Source organism: Onychostoma macrolepis, chromosome 06 (assembly GCF_012432095.1).
Source record: "Onychostoma macrolepis isolate SWU-2019 chromosome 06, ASM1243209v1, whole genome shotgun sequence".
Taxonomy (NCBI): domain Eukaryota; kingdom Metazoa; phylum Chordata; class Actinopteri; order Cypriniformes; family Cyprinidae; genus Onychostoma; species Onychostoma macrolepis.
The window spans coordinates 11,287,619-11,307,908 of record NC_081160.1 but is presented as its reverse complement, the minus strand read 5'-3'; the positions used below and the strand labels follow the sequence as shown (position 1 = coordinate 11,307,908).

The following is a 20,290-nucleotide window of genomic DNA, read 5'->3' as shown; positions in this document are numbered from 1 at the left end:
AGTTCCGTTGTCCCCTTCCTCTCGTCCCAGCAGCCTTGGAACAACTTTGCGGAGCCCACATCTTTACTAAGCTTGACCTCAGAAGTGCGTACAACCTCATTCGAATACGTGAGGGGGACGAGTGGAAGACGGCTTTTGTCACCCCTGTTGGCCACTATGAGTACCTCATGATGCCGTATGGACTCGTCAACGCCCCCTCCGTATTTCAAGGGTACATGAATGAGGTGTTCTGGGAGTATCTCCACCATTTCGTCCTGGTCTACATAGATGATATCCTGGTATACTCCCGGAACGAGGCTGACCATTGCCACCACGTTTCTGAGGTCCTAAAGCGGCTCCGCGAACACCATCTCTTCCTCAAAGCTGAGAAGTGTACTTTTCATCAAACTTCGATCCAGTTCCTCAGTTATGACATCAGTCCCAAAGGAATCAAGATGGACGAGAGGAAGGTGGAAGCCATTAAAACCTGGCCCATTCCCACAACGATCAAAGATTCCTAGGTTTCTCCAATTTTTACAGACGATTCATCCAGAACTACAGCTCAGTCACCTCTCCACTTACCAACCTTCTCAAGAACAGGCCCAAGTCTCTATCCTGGACTCCCGAAGCCAACAAAGCCTTGAAGACGCTCCAACAGGCCTTCACATCAGTCCCTCTCCTGATTCACCCAAACCCAGAGAAGCCCTTCGTAGTGGAAGTAGATGCTTCCACATCAGGAGTAGGGGCTGTGTTATCCCAGCAGCAGGGGACTCTCCCAAACTCCACCCATGTGCCTTCTTCCAAAAGTTATCCCCGGTGGCGCAGAACTATGATATCGGCAACAGGGAGCTCCTTGCTATCAAGCTCGTTCTGGAGGAATGGAGACACTGGCTTGAAGGGGCCCAGCATCCGTTTGGGGTTCTCACTGACCATCGCAACCTCGAATACCTCAGAGATGCCAAACGCCTGAACCCCCGACAGGCCAGATGGGCTCTCTTCTTTACTCGCTTTGATTTTACCATCACCTACCGTCCAGGTACCAAGAACTCTAAAGCGGATGCACTCTCCTGCCTTCATGCTCCCAAAGAACCTCCTGAACACCATGAAACCATCTTAAAACCTGAACTCATTGTAAGTCCCATTCAGTGGTCCCTGGACGAGAAAATAGCAGACGCCAGTGTCTTCGAACCTACTCCACCGGGGTGTCCTCCGGACCACACCTATGTTCCCACTTCTCAACGCAATCAGTTAATGCAAGACTCTCATACATCTCTGGGCACTGGTCACCCTGGGGCCAATCAAACCCTCTTGCTGCTTAAAGATCGCTTCTGGTGGCCCGGGATGACTGAAGACATCAGAAGGTACGTGAGAGGGTGCACGGAATGTGCTATGTCAAAGACACCGCGACATCTACCATCTGGAAAGCTTCTACCTCTTCCCGTTCCTCGAAGTCCCTGGTCACATCTAGGAGTGGATTTTGTGACAGATCTACCTCCATCAGATGGTAACACGTATATTAGTTGCAGTTGATCGATTTTTCTAAAGCCTGTAGACTTATTCCCCTCAAGAGTTTACCTTCCACCATGGAGACGGCTGAGCAACTCTTCAACCATGTCTTTAGCAACTTCGGACTCCCTGAGGACATTGTGTCTGATAGAGGCCCCCAATTCTTCTCCCGAGTCTGGCAGGCATTCTTCTCCCTCCTAGTTGTGACTGTGAGCCTGTCATCTGGGTACCACCCTCAGAGCAATGGCCAAACGGAGAGAAAGCTCCAGGAGATCGGCCGTTACCTCCGTACCTTCTGCCACAACCACCAGAACTCCTGGAACCGATTCCTTGCGGCTAACAGCTACCTCTATTCCCCTGGTCTGGGGAACCATCGGAAGTACCATTGGTCACGCATTGGTTCCAGGAGAGCAAGAGGGTCTGGGACTCAGCTCACCGCGTCGGCAGAGAGCCTTCCGTCGACAGAGAGCCTTCCGTCGACAGAAACACCATGCTGACTTACGAAGGACTTCAGCACCTACCTTTCAACCAGGTCAGAAGGTATGGCTCTCCACACGGGACATCTGGCTCCGGTTACCCTGCAAAAAGCGGAGTCCCAGGTTCATTGGTCTCTTCCCTATCGTCCGTCAGGTCAACCTAGTCATCTACCAATTACAACTCCCTGCACAATATAGGATTCATCCCACATTTCATGTATCACTCCTAAAACCATATCATCCTCCTGTTTCCACAGAGCCTGGACCTGTAGCTGAAGCCCCTCTTCCTATAATGTTGGAGGATGGAACCGTCTACGCTGTCAAGGAGATTCTGAATTCTAGGCGTCGGGGTGGGCAACTAGAATACTTAGTAGACTGGGAGGGCTACGGCCCAGAGGAGAGGTCTTGGGTCCCCAGGGATGACATCTTGGACCCTAACCTTCTCACAGAATTCCACTCAACGCACCCTCAATGCCCAGCACCACGAGGCCGAGGTCGTCCACCTCGGCGCCACATTCCATGGCCCTCAGGAGCTGGCCGTGGAGGAGGGGGTTCTGTCACTGCTACACCAGGCTCCTCCACAAACTCAACACTCCCAATCACCCAAATACTAATCAGCCACACGCGATTCGAAAGCATAAGGATCCATCTGCTCTCTTATCGCTCTTGCGGTACTTTGATGTCACACAGTGATTCTGCGCAGCGCTGCTTCAAGTCGAACGCGCCTATTATTGAAAGCTCAGCCGAGATGGAGGAACAGCTGATCATGGCTGTACAGGGATAGCCATTTTAAATAAATTTAGTAGCAGAGCGCAAGTGATTTTTAGTGCTGGAAATCCATTTATCCTTTGCTGAAACTTCCACTTCTCCATGGAGAGCAGGGGTCTAGGTTGCTTAGCAACGGCAGACGCCACGGGAGCGCAAGTATAGCACAAAGCTACAGAGAGTGCTTTGAAAGAAGGAGAAAGTGACGCGCCTAGCATTTTCCACGTGTTTTTAGGCGTGACGTGAATGGCCCCACGCTACTAATTGAATCTTCCGCTTTTTGAACGCGGAAGTGTGATAAAGGCTTAAAAGTTTTTTTTTAAGCAATCAGAAATCTGAGGGGGCCAGGCATGTAAATGAGGGGGCCTAGGCCCTCCCAGGCCCCCTCGCGGCTAGGCCACTGCTTCATTGTTCAGTTATAGTATGCTGGTAAATGATTTACACTGTCCTGACTGTGGGTCATTTACGGTGTGATATAGCACTTTGTAAACTTCTCTAAGACTGAACAGTGGGTCAATAAGGTTGATCATCATTAATTTGCAACATTTAGAGCAAGACATTAGGTGCGTTCGATTTGAAGCAGCAGAATGATCAATTTAGACAAAGTAACGCGAGAGCAATTCAAAAGCATAAGGATCCGTGATCATTCTGCATAGCGCCGCTTCAAATCGAACGCGCCCATTTATAACTCCTATCAGACATTGATATTCATAAGACTAAAAGCCCTCTTACATTCTGCTGTCTGACAGGAAAGGTCTGCATAGAGTTCCTGAGGGGTTTCAAATCTTGGCACTCAGTATGAGGAGATTCAATTAAGTCTCGCATTCCCCTAATGGCCTGGGCAGAGCATAAACTAAAACATGTACAGAGTCTCTGCTTTACTATAAAGTATAGGCTACTAAGCTCCAATGGATACCTGCTTCTGTAAAGAAAACATAGATCTTTGAGAATTTCCTTTGTAATTTAAGATTTTCCATAAATCTTTGAGAAAAGGAAGGTAAAATTAGGCTTCGGAAAAAATCTTCAGCGTTGAAGGAATCCTTGAGTTTAACAGTGACTTTAACAATGGGAGTGTCTATAGTCCACTCACACTATCTTCCCTCAATCGATGACGGTGGTCAGGGTGAATGGTACAATTCTAGTGACAATGTACTAAATCAAAGAATCAAATCAGGATAAAGTTAAACGGCAAGCTAACATTAGTAAAGTATGTTATGGACTTCTGAAGCAGCAAAACAAGTGAGGGTATAGAAGAAGTCTGATTAAGTCGTTATATGCAAACAGCCCAGGGAAAAAGTAAGCATGCAGCATATGCCATATATGGCCCAGAATACACCTCTGATGGTGTCAGATTTCAGTGAGCTAACTGCATAGGCTATTTCGCCATTTGAGTCTGTTTGGTTATCATGCACCCACTGATATGAAAGATAACTGTGAATCAGGCAATTTTTTTTTTTTTTTTTTTTTTTTTTTAAATTAGAATGAAATATTTTCTGACTGTGATGATAATAATGCAAAAATATTAATCTGAACATCAGTTTAAACACAATTAGCCTATCCTAATTAATTAATGGAGGAGAATACTAGATTTTTCAGTAGCCTATAACAATTATTTGACACATTGTTTTTGCATCTGACAAGGCTGACCCATTGTGAGTGACAGGCAAGGATAAACAAACATTTCTTAGAAAATGAAAGAAGCAAGATTTCACCCAGACAGGTGACCTCTGAACAAGTTGAAAAGATTGATCAAAAAAAAAAAAAAAAATCCATAACAAACTTTTTTTCTGCCTCTAAACTTCACTGAAAAAGATTCACAGGATATTCAAATAGCCTAGGTTTAATTCGAGAATTGACGTTCCTATGAACTGCGGTGTTTGACTGCTAGGGTGTGTACTTTCCGCGCCTGACTGGACAACTGCGCATCATTTCACATCGAAGCAGAAGGAGCGGAGGGAAAATGAGCTAGTGGAGTCTGAGGAGCAATTTATTGCGAAGCGAAAAGATAAACTGACATTAGAGCAATATAATATTTACAAAATCAGTGAACATAGATTACTATAGATCAATGGATTGATACTTTATGACATATTACACAGGCGCCGTAAAGAAACGTGAAAAGAAAACAAGTGGAGAACAAACAGTGACATCTGTGTGGTAGGTTTCCTTTTTAATTGTAGAACCATAAGCTGAGAACAAATTAAAAGCGGAGATGCAACATTTTGCTTTAAATATCATGTTGATTTCTATCAAAGCGCAACAATAGCCTAATATATATATATATATATATATATATATATATATATATATATTTCAGGAAGTACATTTAAAAAAGGTTAAAGAGAAGCGCATATCCAGTATAATGAACAAAATGTAGCCTATTGATTAAATGGAATCTGCACGATTTATTGTGTTTAAGAGCATAGCGATATGCAATTTCCTAAGAACAGCAGTGGCCATTGATAAGCTTTCAATTTAATAGCCTACAGTGCTTGTAAATGTCTAGGCCAAATCCTGCTTATTTGTTTATTTATTTTTTACTTTTGAATGTAGGCAATATATAGGCTGTGTGTGTGTGTGTGTGTGTGTGTGTGTGTGTGTGTGTGACATGTTAAGTCCTGTAGGCTATTTGAACTATAATTGATTTAGCCTACTTACAGCATTGCATGGTTTTGAAGGTCTCCCGAGTTTAAAAAGAGTAAAAGCTGTCCTATGGAAATATATGATTGACCACTGCCAAGTTGCGCTGTGCGCTAGCTAATGTACACAAAGTGAAAGCTGTAGCCTACCTATCGTCTATACACATAAAGTAAACTATTAAAATAATGGCAGCAACCATTGGGTTATATTTAAAATTTTACTACAGGCTACCTTTTATATACACAATTTATATTTTACTTAGTTATAGCTATTCTCTAGAATATATAGCCTATTATTTCTACTGTAGCCTATGCACTTTCTACAAGAAAGTTGATTACGCACTGCTGATTCCAGATGCCCACTGGATGGCATTAAGACACGACTTTCTTGTTTTAATTATAGTTATTTCTAGTAATCACTGGCTTCTATGGCGCTAGAGACGCGATATTGATGTCCGTGAAAACAGATTAACCTATTCTTTTCGATAAACCATGACTTGGTTCACAAATCATAGCCTACTAATTAATTTCGTCGATATCAGATTGCAACTTTTCTCACCGAATCACTAAACCACAATAATTTGAGTGCATCAGTGATTACTACATATTAATTGTGTCATGGGCAAATAGGCATATCTATTCGACTGTATCAGCAATGCGCGACACAAACTTGCAGTTTTTGCAGGAACCCTCAGTATAGGTGTACTGGTTTTTATACAAAGCTAATGAATTTTTCTATCCTTTAACCTTAACCCAACCCCTAAACATAACCTCACAGAAAACCTTTGGCCTTTTTTACTTTTTACTTTTGAGAGTTATCAGCTTAGGCCTATTTCTGTCTGTTTGCTAATCTTCAGTGTGTTTGCCATTAAAATTGAAATTGTCAATTTATTTTGAAGTGAGCTATATTTGGAGAAGTATGGGAAACTAAAAAGAAATCAAGGACAGGAAGTATTCAGTTTACATTTATGCATTTGGCAGACACTATTATCCAAGACACTGCATTCAAGGAACACATCAGTTCTTTATCAATTCTTGATTTTCCTGGTGATCAAACCCTTGACCTTGGCACTACACTATGCTGTACTGATTGAGCTACAGGACGGTATTTATGACACTAACCATTTATTTTTATGGTATCCGCAAATAGTTATTGACAGTCCTAAAACCAAGAAAGTGATTTTATGATACAATGTGATTGGTTTACAAGGGACACGTGATCCAAGATGATGATTACCCTTTCTCCAACTGTAGAACTCTGGAGGTCAGCATCTCCTTATATATAAAGATCACTTACTTTCCCTGAGCTTCATGAAGTTTAAAAAAAAAAAAAAATTAGCTCACTAGTTTCCGACTATATATTTACGATGTGCTGCTGTTGCCAATAGATATCTATATGACATTATTACATTAGCAGCTGTTTCTTTGGGCCACTGTGCATAAGCCGTCTGAATTCTCAATCGAGAGCAACATGTATGAGTAACTATATCTGCTAGTATTCAGCAGCTGATTTTCACAGGATTTAGTTTATCATTAATGTTACATAATTCTGCATATGGTAAGAATGGCAAAGAAATACTGGTTAAAACTCTTATAAATATAAAACACTTGATCATCAGAGAACCATATATATCTATGGTTCTTACAAGCATAGTGTGCACAATGTTATGGCATTTACATGAAAATTGATTGGTTTGTTAATATGAGTGATGAGTAGCCTTAGAATGTTGACTGTTCCAAGATGGTGGACACATTGACATGTCTGGTACAGTCAAATGAGGAATCTATGTGCAGATCTATGTTGCTGCCCACAGTAAAATCTCCAGTGTTGGAATCCCAGTGTTAAGGACTTTTAGAGTAAAGAGTTAAAGTTGTGGTGTTGAATTTTAAAGGATTAACACTAGCTAGTGTAAACAGCACCCTCTGGCCGGTGTTAATACAGAGAATTACCCTCATTAACACTGTTGAGAGTTATTAGTGACATCCGGGACATTTTCTCGCGTGCGAGCCTAATCTGTCTGAAATATTTTTCACAGACGCCATTTTCTTTGCTCGCTATGCGGAGCATATTAGGACGGAAAACAGCGATATAAAGTGTTTAATCCTACTCACAAAGTGTATTTTGTAATATCATATCGTTTTATAATTATTTCAATGTGTTGGGTGCGCCTAAAAACGTTTATCAATGGCATTCCTTTCACTCGCGATGCGGAACAGACGAGGACTTTTCTAAAAGGGAATATCCGAAAGTAAGTGTTTTAATCTCATTTAAAATATGTATTTTATAACATCATATTAATTTATAGCCATACTTATGTGTTGTGCTCTCCTAAATGTTTTTTTTTAGAGGGATATTTTCTTTCTCTCGCGGTGCAAGCAGACGGGGAAGTTGGTTTTAACAAGGAAAACACTGAAAGTAAGTGTTTTACCTCATTTACTATATGTATTTTATAACATCATATTGATTTATAGTGATATTCATCTGCTGTGCACTCTTAAACTTTTTCTCAGAGAGATATTTTCGTTCACTCGTGATGCTCCGGAGCAGATGAGGAAGTTGGTTTTAACGAGGAAAACGCCAAAAGTAAGTGTTTTACTTCATTTATGATATGCATTTTATAAAATAATATTACTTTATGACAATATCTATAGATGTGCGCGCCTAAACGATCCGAAACGTTTCTCACAGATGACATTTGAATTTGAAGGGAAGTGTTTTACCTCATTTATGTATATTGCAACGTCATATTGTCAAATCAAACCACTGTAAACTACCCAAATCTAAATGACAATATAAGTCATTTGTTCTTGTGTCTCATGACCAATTTTTGTGATTTCATTAAGCATGAATTGATGTGAATGTTGATGTGTCCTTATATTGGATTTGAGTGCTGTTTTCATTGAATTAATTTGAAAATAACACTTTCAGTAAACTCAAACTCTCTATACTGAGTGAATTACATTGTTCATCATTCAAAGTGATTTTGTGCCCTCACAAGTCTTGAAGAATGGCACATGAGTTGCAATTAACTACTTTAGACACTTTATTATCTTATTATCTTTAAGCATTAAATTGTGTTTTGTGTTCAGCAAAAGTGAGTCGTATGGGTTTGGAATTACAATTTTAAGTAAACTAGTTCTTTAATATTGTTACAGATGGTTCATGCTGGCTTAACAGAAAAATCAAAAGAAGATGATGTGCTTGAAGAGTATGAAGCCACCAATACATGGGTAAGCCACAATTGCACATTTTAAGATTATTGATTGTCATGTTTATTTAAAAAAAAACATTAATAATAAAGAGTCTGATTTCTTTCTAAAAATATATATATATAAACTGTAAGTTTTTGATATGCTTGGACTGTCATTTATTTATGTGCTGTCCCATTTATGTGCATTAATTTTGATAGGAGTCGTCCAACCTCAGTGCAGAGAGATCAATGTGCACTTGGAATTGTGACTGTGTCTCTGTCGTTAGAAGACCCATTTTCTAGTAAGACTGACTTTCTTTTTACAATATACATTTACAGTGAATTAAATGCTTTTCCTTAAAGGGATAGTTCACCCAAAAATGAAAATTAAAGGGTTAGTTCATACAAAAATTTAAATTAGCCCATGTTTAACTCACCCTCAAGTCATCCTAGATGACTTTCTTCTTTCAAAAGAATCCAATCTGAGTTTTATTATCCTGGCACTTCCGAGCTTTATAATAGCAGTGATTGGGTGTTGCTGTTCAACAGTCCAAAAGAAGTGCAATAAAGTGCATCCATCCATAATAAACAGTGCCTCACACGGCTCTGGGGAGTGAATAAAGGCCTCCTGTAGTGAATCAATGCGTTTTTGTTAGAAAAATATCCATATTTAAAACAAACACTTTCCTCTAGCTTGCGCTAACTGTCGTGTGCGCAAACCGTTCCGGGTGGATGACGTAGGACTTTAGTGAAGTTTTGGCTCCAGTGAAATATGCTAGTCTCACGAGAACCAACGTTTGTTTACAGGAGCAAAGGAAGAAAATTTTCCTTACTTTAGCAAAGACAAACCACTCTCTTCTTGGCTTACATCAAAATCCTCCGACATTTCTCTTTACAAATCCTTGTTTTGTATTTCTAATTCATTATTCGTTTGTTTAGCTCTCTCCTCTGCACTTCCGCTTTCGTCACTTCTCACCGGTGCATGCACTACACCGACGTCCTGCGTCATCCGCCCGGAAAGGCTTCCACGTACAACATTTAGCGCAAGCTAGAGAAAAGTGTTTATAACGTTTTAAATTTGGATATTTTTGAACACAAACTTTTGAACAGAAACACCCACCCACTGCCATTATAAAGTTTGGATTAGCCAGAAAAGTTTTTCATATCATTCCGATTGGATTCGTCTGAAAGAAGAAAGTCATATACACCTATAGGATGCCTTGCAGGTGAGTAAATCATGGGGTAATTTGAGTTTTCGGGTGAACTAACCCTTTAAGTTATTATTTACTCACCCTTTTGTTTTTCTAATGCGGTATGCCCTTTTTTCTTTTCCGGACCTGCTTGTCCTTATAATGTCAGTATATGCCAATAAATATCAAGCTTTTGATAAAGATGCAAAAGGATCAGAGTGGTCGCATGTATTTCTTCTGTAGATTATTCAAAATATAACCTTTTGTGTTCCTCAGAAGAGAGAACGTCATACAGGTTTGGAACCACTTGAGGATAAATAAATAATGACAGAATTTTCAGTTTTGGAGAAGTTCTTGTATTGCAATTCATACTTGTCTCTGACATTTCACCTGATAATAGTTTTGATAAATGGATGTGGAATGATCCTGTTTTGGTTTTGTACTTATATTTATTTATTTTTCAATTTTACAGGGGCAGTTTTGTGATGCTGTAAATAGGAGTGGATATCTTGCTTGGCTGAAAACTGCAGAGAAACGCATCTCATCTGCTGAAAAAAAGTTCACTCCAAGGAGGTCCAAACACCAGCATAGACTTTGATTAGTGAGCATTAACATGCATTCAGCTTTTATGGTAATGAATGGAATGCTGTTGTTTAACCTCCTAAATGTCAGCATTATAAACCTTATGACATTAATGGACCAAATAAGAATGTTTTTTGTGTCTTTGCACTGATTTGCTTCTACATTATGATGTTTAATTGTTGTAAGAACATGTTCTTTACATGTATTGAAAACATTGAGTGTGAAGACATTTTGGTGTAGGGAAAAAATATTTACAATGTTTCAATAAAATAAATAAATGTAAACGTGTATTGTTTTGTGGGTTTATTTTTTAATATTTTCACCTGAACACTAGTGCAGTGTTGACCAGTTAATCCATAAGTGTTAACTTTCAACACCAACTTTGGTGTTCCCATCATCTGATATTTGATATTTTACATGTTAAGAGTTTGTTAGTTAACACTGTCGGAGTGTTAAAAATGTTAACTCTTTCAAAAGTGTTAATTTAACACTTTAGCAGTGATTCCCATATGTACACTGGGTAAGTGTTAATTTTAACTCTGAGGGAGTTAAATCCACTCTTTTAAATTTGCTGAAAGTCCACTTAAAATGTGTGTTCAGAAGAAGATTTGTTTTCATAGAGAGGCGAGGAAATATTCTGAAATATTCAACCGGCAGCCCTAGAATGTGCTAGATAAACGGACATTTCTCAATAATAAATCTTTGCATAATGCATAAACTAAAGGAAGTAGTGTGTGGAATCAGTTGTGCAAGTAGTCCATAAATCTGCTTCCAAGAAGATTGGAATATACCCTTTGCTGTGACAACAACAACAGACAAAGCATTATAAAATCACTTACTTACGGTTTGTGATGCAGCTGCAGTCAGATCTAGTACCGCTTCGTTTTTCAATGTTCCTTTGTGAACTCTTCATGGCACTGTGCTTCGTTTACAAAACAAAATGCTCTGAACAATCCTCTGACACGATCCGCGATGCCATTAAAAATGAACTATTCACTTTTACCTTACGCTGGGATTCTTCTGATATCTGTATAAAGTCGCGAACAAGCTGTTTAAACCAAACATGTCAACGCGAACATTCTTTCATTCCATTTGTCCTATTGACGACAGACTCGTGGACAGTGTCAAAAAATCAAACACTCATCTGTATCCAGATGCTTTTGACGTGATGCTAAATGCGAGTGTTGTGTCGCGTAATCAAGTGTCAGCTGTTAAGCAACTGGATGCCAGTGGGTGGGGCCTATGGTGAGAAGATCACTGTTTGTCGATGTCTTGCTCTGGAGGCAGTGTTTATGTAAATATTTATTCCCCTGTGATGTCATCATGCCCTCTCAGATCTGAATGAGCCGTTTTTGGAGCTTAACTAAATAAATGCTTTGTTTATAATGAGAACGTTTTAAACTATGAAACTTGCAAGATGTTTTAATGGTACAGAGACCTCTAATATGCCAAAAGATCAAGCTAAATTTGATTTCTCATGTCATGACCCATAGTGCCAAATCAATGGTGCGATACAGCTCCTTAAAGCTCTCCAGCGTTTGTCCATGTTCTTCAGAACATCTGCGTGATAGGTCTGCAAGACCGCCATTCATCTTGACTCACCACTGCTTAAGTCTTACCAACCAACAAGCACATGAGCCTGCACAACTTTGGTGGAAAACAAGCATGCAGAAGTGCAAGTGGGCCGGCAAAGCCTCGTTGACTGGGTGGGGGGACTTTCAGATACCCATTCTAAGTGGCAATGTCCAATGGCTAAGTCAGACACCACTTTTTCCCATTTCTCCACCCCGCAGGGGAGAGATTCAGAAAGAAACTTGTCTGATTGTGACAAGACCTCACTCTTGGTATCCTCCAGTGAGAGAGTATTCATTCCCTCATCCTTGCAGCCAAAAGTGACAGGACAGGGGAAAATGAGAAATACAAGGCCTGAGCTGCAGAGTCCCCTTTCTCCATGTCCTTCACTTCCTTCGCTCGTGTTACCTCTCGGGCACCACAGAGGTTAGATATCAGGAGAGTTGGGGATTGATCTTTTTAAAGAACCCAACCTAAGGAGAAAGCATCTTGAACTTCATGACAGAGGCACAATAAATAGCGCTCATGCCCTTATGAGAAACTTATATATTTCTCACATGGAGGGAAACACCTGAATGCCATCTTGAAAAAGATGTGAGTGCAGTCTCTCTTATATTGTCCAAATCAATCATTATCAAACACACAGCAAGAGGGCACCTCAGTGCAAATGATACACTTGTTGCCACACAGCTGGAGGTGGAAAACCTGAACTGAAAATAAGACTGAAAATAATCTGAAATAACTGAAATAAGTCACTGAAATAAGTGCAGCAGCAGAAATAAGGCAGAGTAAAGACTAGATGTAATGGTGAGCCTGAAGACTAAAATTTGGACAAAATGACACTGAACCCCTAGTCTATATGTGCATGAGGACAGTGACTGAAGTATAAACGCATTCGTGATTGAATGTGTGCTGATCTGTTTGTCACATTTTGAAGCCATATCATTGTAATTAATCTAATCATCATATCTATATTCATAGGTCAACGTCACTCAAATGTGACTGGAGAAGAAAAGCACATTGAGGACAATCGAAGATGGGGAGTGGGGATGGGTTTGTGCCCCAATTCGAGGCTTGTCACAAATGATTTTTTGTCCAAAAAATCCTCTATTGTTTGCTGTCATTATGATTATTTAACTGCTCCCGATTGAGACGGAGTGTCCCCGAACTCAAGTTGTAAATATCAAACATGTTTGATATTTACGACTCTTGATTGAGCTGCCTCTGACGTTATAGTCGTGAGCAATCGTCACCTACCGGATGTTGCGTGTTTCTATAGCTGAAACTTGACAGCCACAAACATGCCATGAATGTAGAGTACTGAGAAAGAACATCACCCATATTTTTATTTATTTATTTATTTTTTCACTGTACAACAGAACACGCGGCAGGTGAGCCATCTGACAACATCAATAGTCCTCCATGTGTTTTGCTTCTCTAGTCACATTTGATCTTGAGAGTCTGCTTGAGATCTCGTGTCACTGTGAAATTGTTTCTACAGTCAACAAGTGTGTGGTCCCGCGGTCTGATCGAATCATCTAGTGTGTATGTTCAGAGGATTATAAGGCTAAAAATCTATTGAAACTGTCTTCATGTTTGTGGTCTCCCATGGTTTAAAATTTCACATGAAAGTTTGATTTGCACCAGCACCATTTGTTCCAGACTCAGTTTAAATATTTTGCAGGGAATCAAGAAATCTGATCAGTTGGATAGAAGTTACTTGATCACATTGTTAAATCATAAGGATATAGAAGCTACATGATGGGAGTTGTGTGTTTTGGACATAGGTAAACATAGTTTTTCTGAGCAAATCAAGGATGGAGAATATTGCAAAAAAAAAAAAAAAAAAATTAATAAATAAATTTTAAATATGTAAAAAGTACATGATTTGTGTACTTCATCCACCACTACTATAGGCCTTTGTAAAATAAAAATAAAACACAGTGTAAAAAAAATCAATAAATTATAAAAAGGATGAGATTTAAAATATAAAGAGTTACATTTATTTTATGTTAAGAATTACTGTTCGTAGACTAAGCTGAGAATTTCATTATACATCACAGGATTTGTTTTGTGGAGCTGAATGGCATGCATATAACATCAGCACACTTTAATTGCCACAGGAAATAGGCAAAAAAGTTATGGTGCATTAATTATATTAATATTTTTAACATGTTAAAAGGAATCACAGAAATGAACCCATTATGAATGCCAACCATACTAAAACCAATGTTGTCCTCTTTTTCTATTACAGCGTGTAGGTAGATCATGGTTAAGGAAAGACACACTTGGTGGTTTTTGGATCCGAAGGACAACCTTTTACACATCAATGTGGGTGGGTTGAGGCACACTCTATGTTCAAGCATTCTGAAGAAGTTCCCGGACACGCGTCTTGGCCAGCTCTTGTCCTGTGACTCAGAAGATGACATTCTACAGCTCTGTGATGATTTTGATATTCAACAGAAAGAGTTTTACTTTGACCGTAACCCTGGCCTTTTCCCTTATGTCCTGCACTTCTACCAGACTGGCAAGCTGCACATTATGGAAGAGCTGTGCATTTTCTCCTTCTCTCAGGAAATAGAGTACTGGGGCATCAGTGATTTTTTTCTGGACAGCTGCTGTAGTTACCGTTACCTTGATCGTAAACTGGAGAGACATCATAAATCCTGGGATGAAGAGAGTGATGTTAGCAGTGTGGATACGTCGGTTGATGAGATTTCTGATCTGAACAAAGATATCGAACACTTCCATGAAATGCGTTTTGGAAACATTCGAAAGTGTCTGTGGCTAACATTGGAAAATCCAGGTTATTCAATTCCTAGCAAACTTTTCAGCTTGCTTTCCATTTGTGTGGTGTTAATATCAGTTGCCACCATGTGTATCAATAGCATTCCAGAGTACCAGATATTTGATGAAAATGGTAATCCAACCGAAGACCCAACTATGCATGTTTTAGAAGTGTTCTGCATCTGCTGGTTTACCTTTGAGGTAGTAACACGTATGCTTCTTGCACCAAACCATCGTAAGTTCTTCCTGCTACCACTAAACCTGATTGATATCATCTCAGTGATGCCAATTTACATCACTATCTTTTTTGATCTGCTCATTGGGAGTGAGTCAGAGCTGGACAACTTGGGAAAACTTGTCCAGGTGTTGCGGCTGATGAGAATCTTCAGGGTGCTGAAGTTGGCTAGGCATTCAACAGGGTTAAGGTCACTAGGTGCTACACTACGGGTGAGAATACACTGCTACAGTTCAAGTGCATTTACAAGCTGTATATGTTCAACCCTGAACTTGGAGTGAGACCCACAGCACTCCACATTTTGTATGTCTAAAAACCCATACTATCCACCCTAAGTATATCCAAGATCAGAATGAATTTGTCCCAGAATACAGTATGTTGAAATGAGAATCCAAAGATACCTGGATGATCTACTATTTCCAGTGGATTTTTGAAGCATGCATCCATGCACAGTCTAACAGCTACACAAATATCAAAAACTAAACATGGCAGATGAGCATTAAATCTATGTACATTCATTAATTTCATAAAACTTAAATTAGGTTTAATGCTTGAATGCAATTAAAAAAAATATATATAATAATAGTTTTTGTAAGGCCAGACAAAGACACAGAATATGGTGACCATACTCCCTCTTTTTCCCAGATATGTCCTGGTCAAGATTTCTAAATAACTGTGAGACCTAAAAAGAGGAGACACTCTGCATGCTATCGCGGTACATTGTTGTCACACACGACTGATCTGTGCAGCACTGCTTCAAGCCAAACACACCTTTTGACTTTGTTTTCTATTGGTTTCATACTTGCTGAAAGACCAAAAAGAAGTTTGAACATTAACATGCAGCCATTGTAAATAATCGAGCAATCATGGCATGCAAGAATCTACAGAGAACAGTCAACCAATGCAAATTTGAAACATTTTAGACCTTACACAGAATGGGCTGATTAAAGTCACCATGAAATCAAAACTGACAGTTTATTACAAGTGATTTATCTATGCACAAAGTAAACTTTGATCACAATAACTTCCCCTGCAACTACATTTCTTCTCTTCTTTGATGACGTTTACTGGTGCGAGGGCAGAACAATAACCTCACCACTCCACCAGCCTGTCACTCACATGAGATCACAACAATAGCAAACAACAGTGATCCAACGATCCAGTTTAATAAATCCAAAACAGTAAGCACAAACAGGCAATGGTCAAATAACAGGCAAACAGTCCAATGGGCAATCAAGACAAAAATGTCAATCCAATAAACAGGTAGAACATCATAACATAAGGGTGATAATCTGAATCAGGTGTGTTATATAAAGGGAGATGCAGTTCTGTGGGTCCCTAGGATCAGGATTGAAAACCACTGACAATTTGAACAAAATTAATCCATGATACCAGAAGCAAATAATCCAGAAATAGCATATATTTTGACTTCCTTTTATTAAAAATTCTATAAAATGTTCAAGTCCTTCCAATTATTACAAAAAATGGAATACAAAAATTATTCCTGAACCAGTTCAGGCAACTCAATAGCTTAAGTGCTTAAGTGTTTCTACTTATATTTTCCATGTCAAAAATCATGTTTTTGTTTCTTTGTGTAGCACAGCTACAGAGAGGTTGGAATCTTATTACTGTACCTGGCAGTCGGTGTATCAGTGTTCTCCGGAATAGCTTACACTGCAGAATATGAAGAAGATGTTGGTTTGGACACAATCCCAGCATGCTGGTGGTGGGGGACTGTTAGTATGACAACAGTGGGATATGGAGATGTAGTGCCAGTGACAGTGGCAGGAAAGCTGGCCGCATCTGGCTGCATCCTAAGCGGTACATTAGTTGTGGCACTACCCATCACCATCATTTTCAACAAGTTTTCACATTTTTACCGCAAACAAAAAGCTCTTGAGGCTTCAGTGCGAAACAGCAACAACAAGAGGCTTATAATAAGACAACAGAGTGACAGTGAAGACAGCGCAATACATGGTCATAACCATTGTTTGGAGGATGAAGAGAAGGATGAAGATGTGAATTATGAGAGAGGAGTTGTCAATTTTTGCTACGAAGACCTTCCACTGACAAATAGATTCTGATGTGTCCACTATGCAAGAAAAGTGATTTTTTTGGAATATTATACCAATATCAAACATCATATCCTGGCTGAAAATGGATTAGGAGGACAAATTAAAGGAAAATCCATCTGATCCAGTGGTTCTGCTATGCTGTGGGGGGCATTTTGCTGACATGGTTTGGATCCACTTGCTCCCTTTGAGGGAAGAGTGTTTCTTAACCGGAAGGCTGCATCCTTTTTAGACCAGTACTTCTGAGGCTTTTAGACTAGAGTTATCCTCAGCATTAAACAACAGAATGAGACAGTCTAGCAAGTTGGCATGGCTCCCCTGCGGTCACAGCATGAAAATACTATGGAAATTTAATTTTGGGGAAAAAACTATATTGAAAATCTTCATATTATCTGCCTTTTTTTAACACAATACAGTGAACAACTGTCAGATTTTTTTTATTTTTTTTTGCGAATTGGAATAAGCAATAATTTTGAAGTCAAGTCACAGTTATATTATATTTATATAATGCTTTATTCAATACAAATAGTTCCAAAGCAGCTTCACAGTAATAAACAGGAAAATAACTGTCAGTGTTAAGTGCATAAATTATGAAAAACTTATAAAGCAGCTCTAGGTAGATAGCAATAGTGCCATTATTCAGCTCAAGTCAGTTTAACGTTGATTCAATTCAGTGACTATGTCAGTTTTGGAAAGTTTATCAGTTATAAAACAACTTCAAAGGAAGCTATACAAAAGAAAATAGTATCATTATTCACCTCAATATTAAAGTTTTGCTCTTACTGAATAGCCTTAGTGAAGTCAATCAATTTCTGAAACAATATAGTAATTGTCTTTTAAACCTCAACTGAGCAACCAAAACTCCATCAGACAACAGTAGTAAAGAAAAAACCTTGGGAGAAAACAGGCTCAGTCAGGAGGCCGGTTTTCTTCTGGCCTTAAATGAACAAACGCCATGTGATGTATCATTCCACGCTGCAACACAGGTCAGACTTTGTGGACTGATATTATTCAAAAAGTTGCATTTAGCTCTTTCCACCTGGAGTTTGGGATATGCCACAGTTGGATTTGGAAATGGTCGGCTTGTAGTCTGTAGTCTTTATATATAATCAGCAAGTATACAATGCTTAATAGGCAGCCAATGCAGTGTTGACAGAACCAGGCTAATAAGGTCATACTTCCTGGTCTGGTAAGCACTCTAGCTGCTGCATTTCGGACCAAAGTGAAGTTTGTTTAATAAACCTGCAGGGCATCCAGCTCTCTTGATGGCGTCATGGTATCAGGACTGTTCTACTTAGTTAAGTGCAATTGAGCAACAGTATCACAGGGTGCTAGATAAGAAAGAGTCCATAGGTTCTGTTGCAACATCTCACCTGATATGCTGAGGAGCAAATTCAATTGATGTTGATAAAGCAATTTTTAGTGGAAGAAGTGATAGTTCTCCCATATTTGTTAACAGGGACTTGAAGCTAAAATCTGAGCTAAATGGAGAATAAACAAGATTAGATAATGACCTGAGATGTTACAGCTCTGATGGAATTTCAATATTATCAACAGATTTTACGTGACAATATTAAATCTAAGCATGATTATGACAACGACTGGCTCTTGACACATGTTGTCTAACTCCAGTAGTCTTTAGAATGTCTATAAAAGCCAATTGTAATGTAACTTTTATTATCATATTATGGATATTAAAATCACCAACAAATAAGGCTTTATCTGAAACCGGGTAGAAAATCTGCAAAGCAGTGGCAAGCAGTACATGTAACAAAAGAAGATGCCATGACTTACAGTATTTGTAAGTTGATTATGATTTAAAGCAGCTGTTTGAAAGACTTGTAAAATAAAAACAAACTGCGCGAGCAATAGATATTCAGATTAAAAAGCAAATGATATCAGATTATTTTTGATAGACAATATCAGATAATATATATGATAATATTTACGCTATATTTAGCAATTTAAACAGAACATCAAACAGCAAGGCAGAACCTGGAAATAGTTCGTTGTGGGAAGACAAAAATTACGCTTGGCAAAATGAAGACTGCCTTCCAAAGAATTCTTCAAATTGAGATAACTTTCAATAGAAACAGATGACTTGGTTAGGTATGCAGCATTAGCATGAAACCTTTCGATTGAGAAACACCCAAAGTTGTTCTGAGTAATCACCTTTTTCCTATGACTAAACATTTCTATGCATAGATCACGAGGGGTCACGGAATGGGTTGATGAGTATGAAAATGATATTATCCACATGACCTTCATAGTCACCAGATCTCAACCTATCTTAGTTTTTGGCAGCTTAGACAGTGTAAACCCATGACCTCTGCAATACTAGCATTTCTTGGGAATAGAACCCATGACCTCAGGATTGCGGGTGTGTTAGTGGTTTGAACACTTGCTGTGCATGATGTCCCAAACCACAAGAAAACCTTTTCTTCAGCTGTTCCCGCATTATTCTTCTTCTAAATAGAGGTTTACTATAAAAATAGCAGTCTTATATCGTATAGTCCTAAGACAACATGGCATAGAAGGTGATGTAAGGTACCTTTAAACAGCGATATATATATATATATATATATATATATATATATAATTTTGAGTTTAAGGCCATTGTCTCTCTACCATGAAGAAATGTTGATTCAAAACAAATCAGAATCATTCATTTCATTCTCTAATAGAGGAAACTCAGGGTTGTCCAGTCCTTCTCCTAGAGCACATGTGTCACTGTCCTGCAGAGTGTAGCTCCAACCAGCTCCAAAACACCCATCTGGAAGTTTCTAGCAGAGATTGTCTTACTATTCCCAGGTGAAAAAAGTGCACTAAAATACATTTTATTTCAGTACATTACTTCCATAATGTACTTAAAGTGCTCTAATTTTGTACTTAATATACCAAAAATGATTCTTTAGTACTTCTTAAGATAAACTTAAGTATATCTTAGTGTACTCAACTCAACTGTGCTCTTTTGGGACATCATGAATATGAACTAAAATGTGCTTTTAACATACTTTCTCTGAAATAAATAAAATGTATTTAGTTACCACTTGCAGTACAATTGAAACCATCTTTCATACACTTTTAGATATACTCATCATACGTAGAAAATACACTTATTAATTATTTAAAATATTAGAATAATATATAATGAATATATACAAAATGTATTTATAATGTATTGCTCACATATTTTTATAGATTAAATAATTCATTTCAAATGTATTGTATTTATGCTAACATTCACTTTATATGATATACTTACATGTTTATGGTGTCTTTATATAGTACAATCA

The 20,290-nt window shown here is 38.7% G+C and overlaps 1 protein-coding gene across 1 annotated transcript; it reads left to right on the top strand.

Annotated features, from left to right (window-relative positions):
* Window positions 1–4,681: 4,681 nt before the first annotated feature.
* si:dkey-43k4.5 (potassium voltage-gated channel subfamily S member 2) lies at window positions 4,682–17,945 on the top strand. Its single transcript, XM_058779390.1, has 3 exons — window positions 4,682–4,883; window positions 14,155–15,134; window positions 16,521–17,945. The coding sequence occupies exons 2-3, from the start codon at window positions 14,169–14,171 to the stop codon at window positions 17,004–17,006; spliced, it is 1,452 nt and encodes a 483-aa protein (XP_058635373.1). The 5' UTR covers window positions 4,682–4,883; window positions 14,155–14,168; the 3' UTR covers window positions 17,007–17,945.
* The last annotated feature ends 2,345 nt before the right edge of the window (window positions 17,946–20,290 follow it).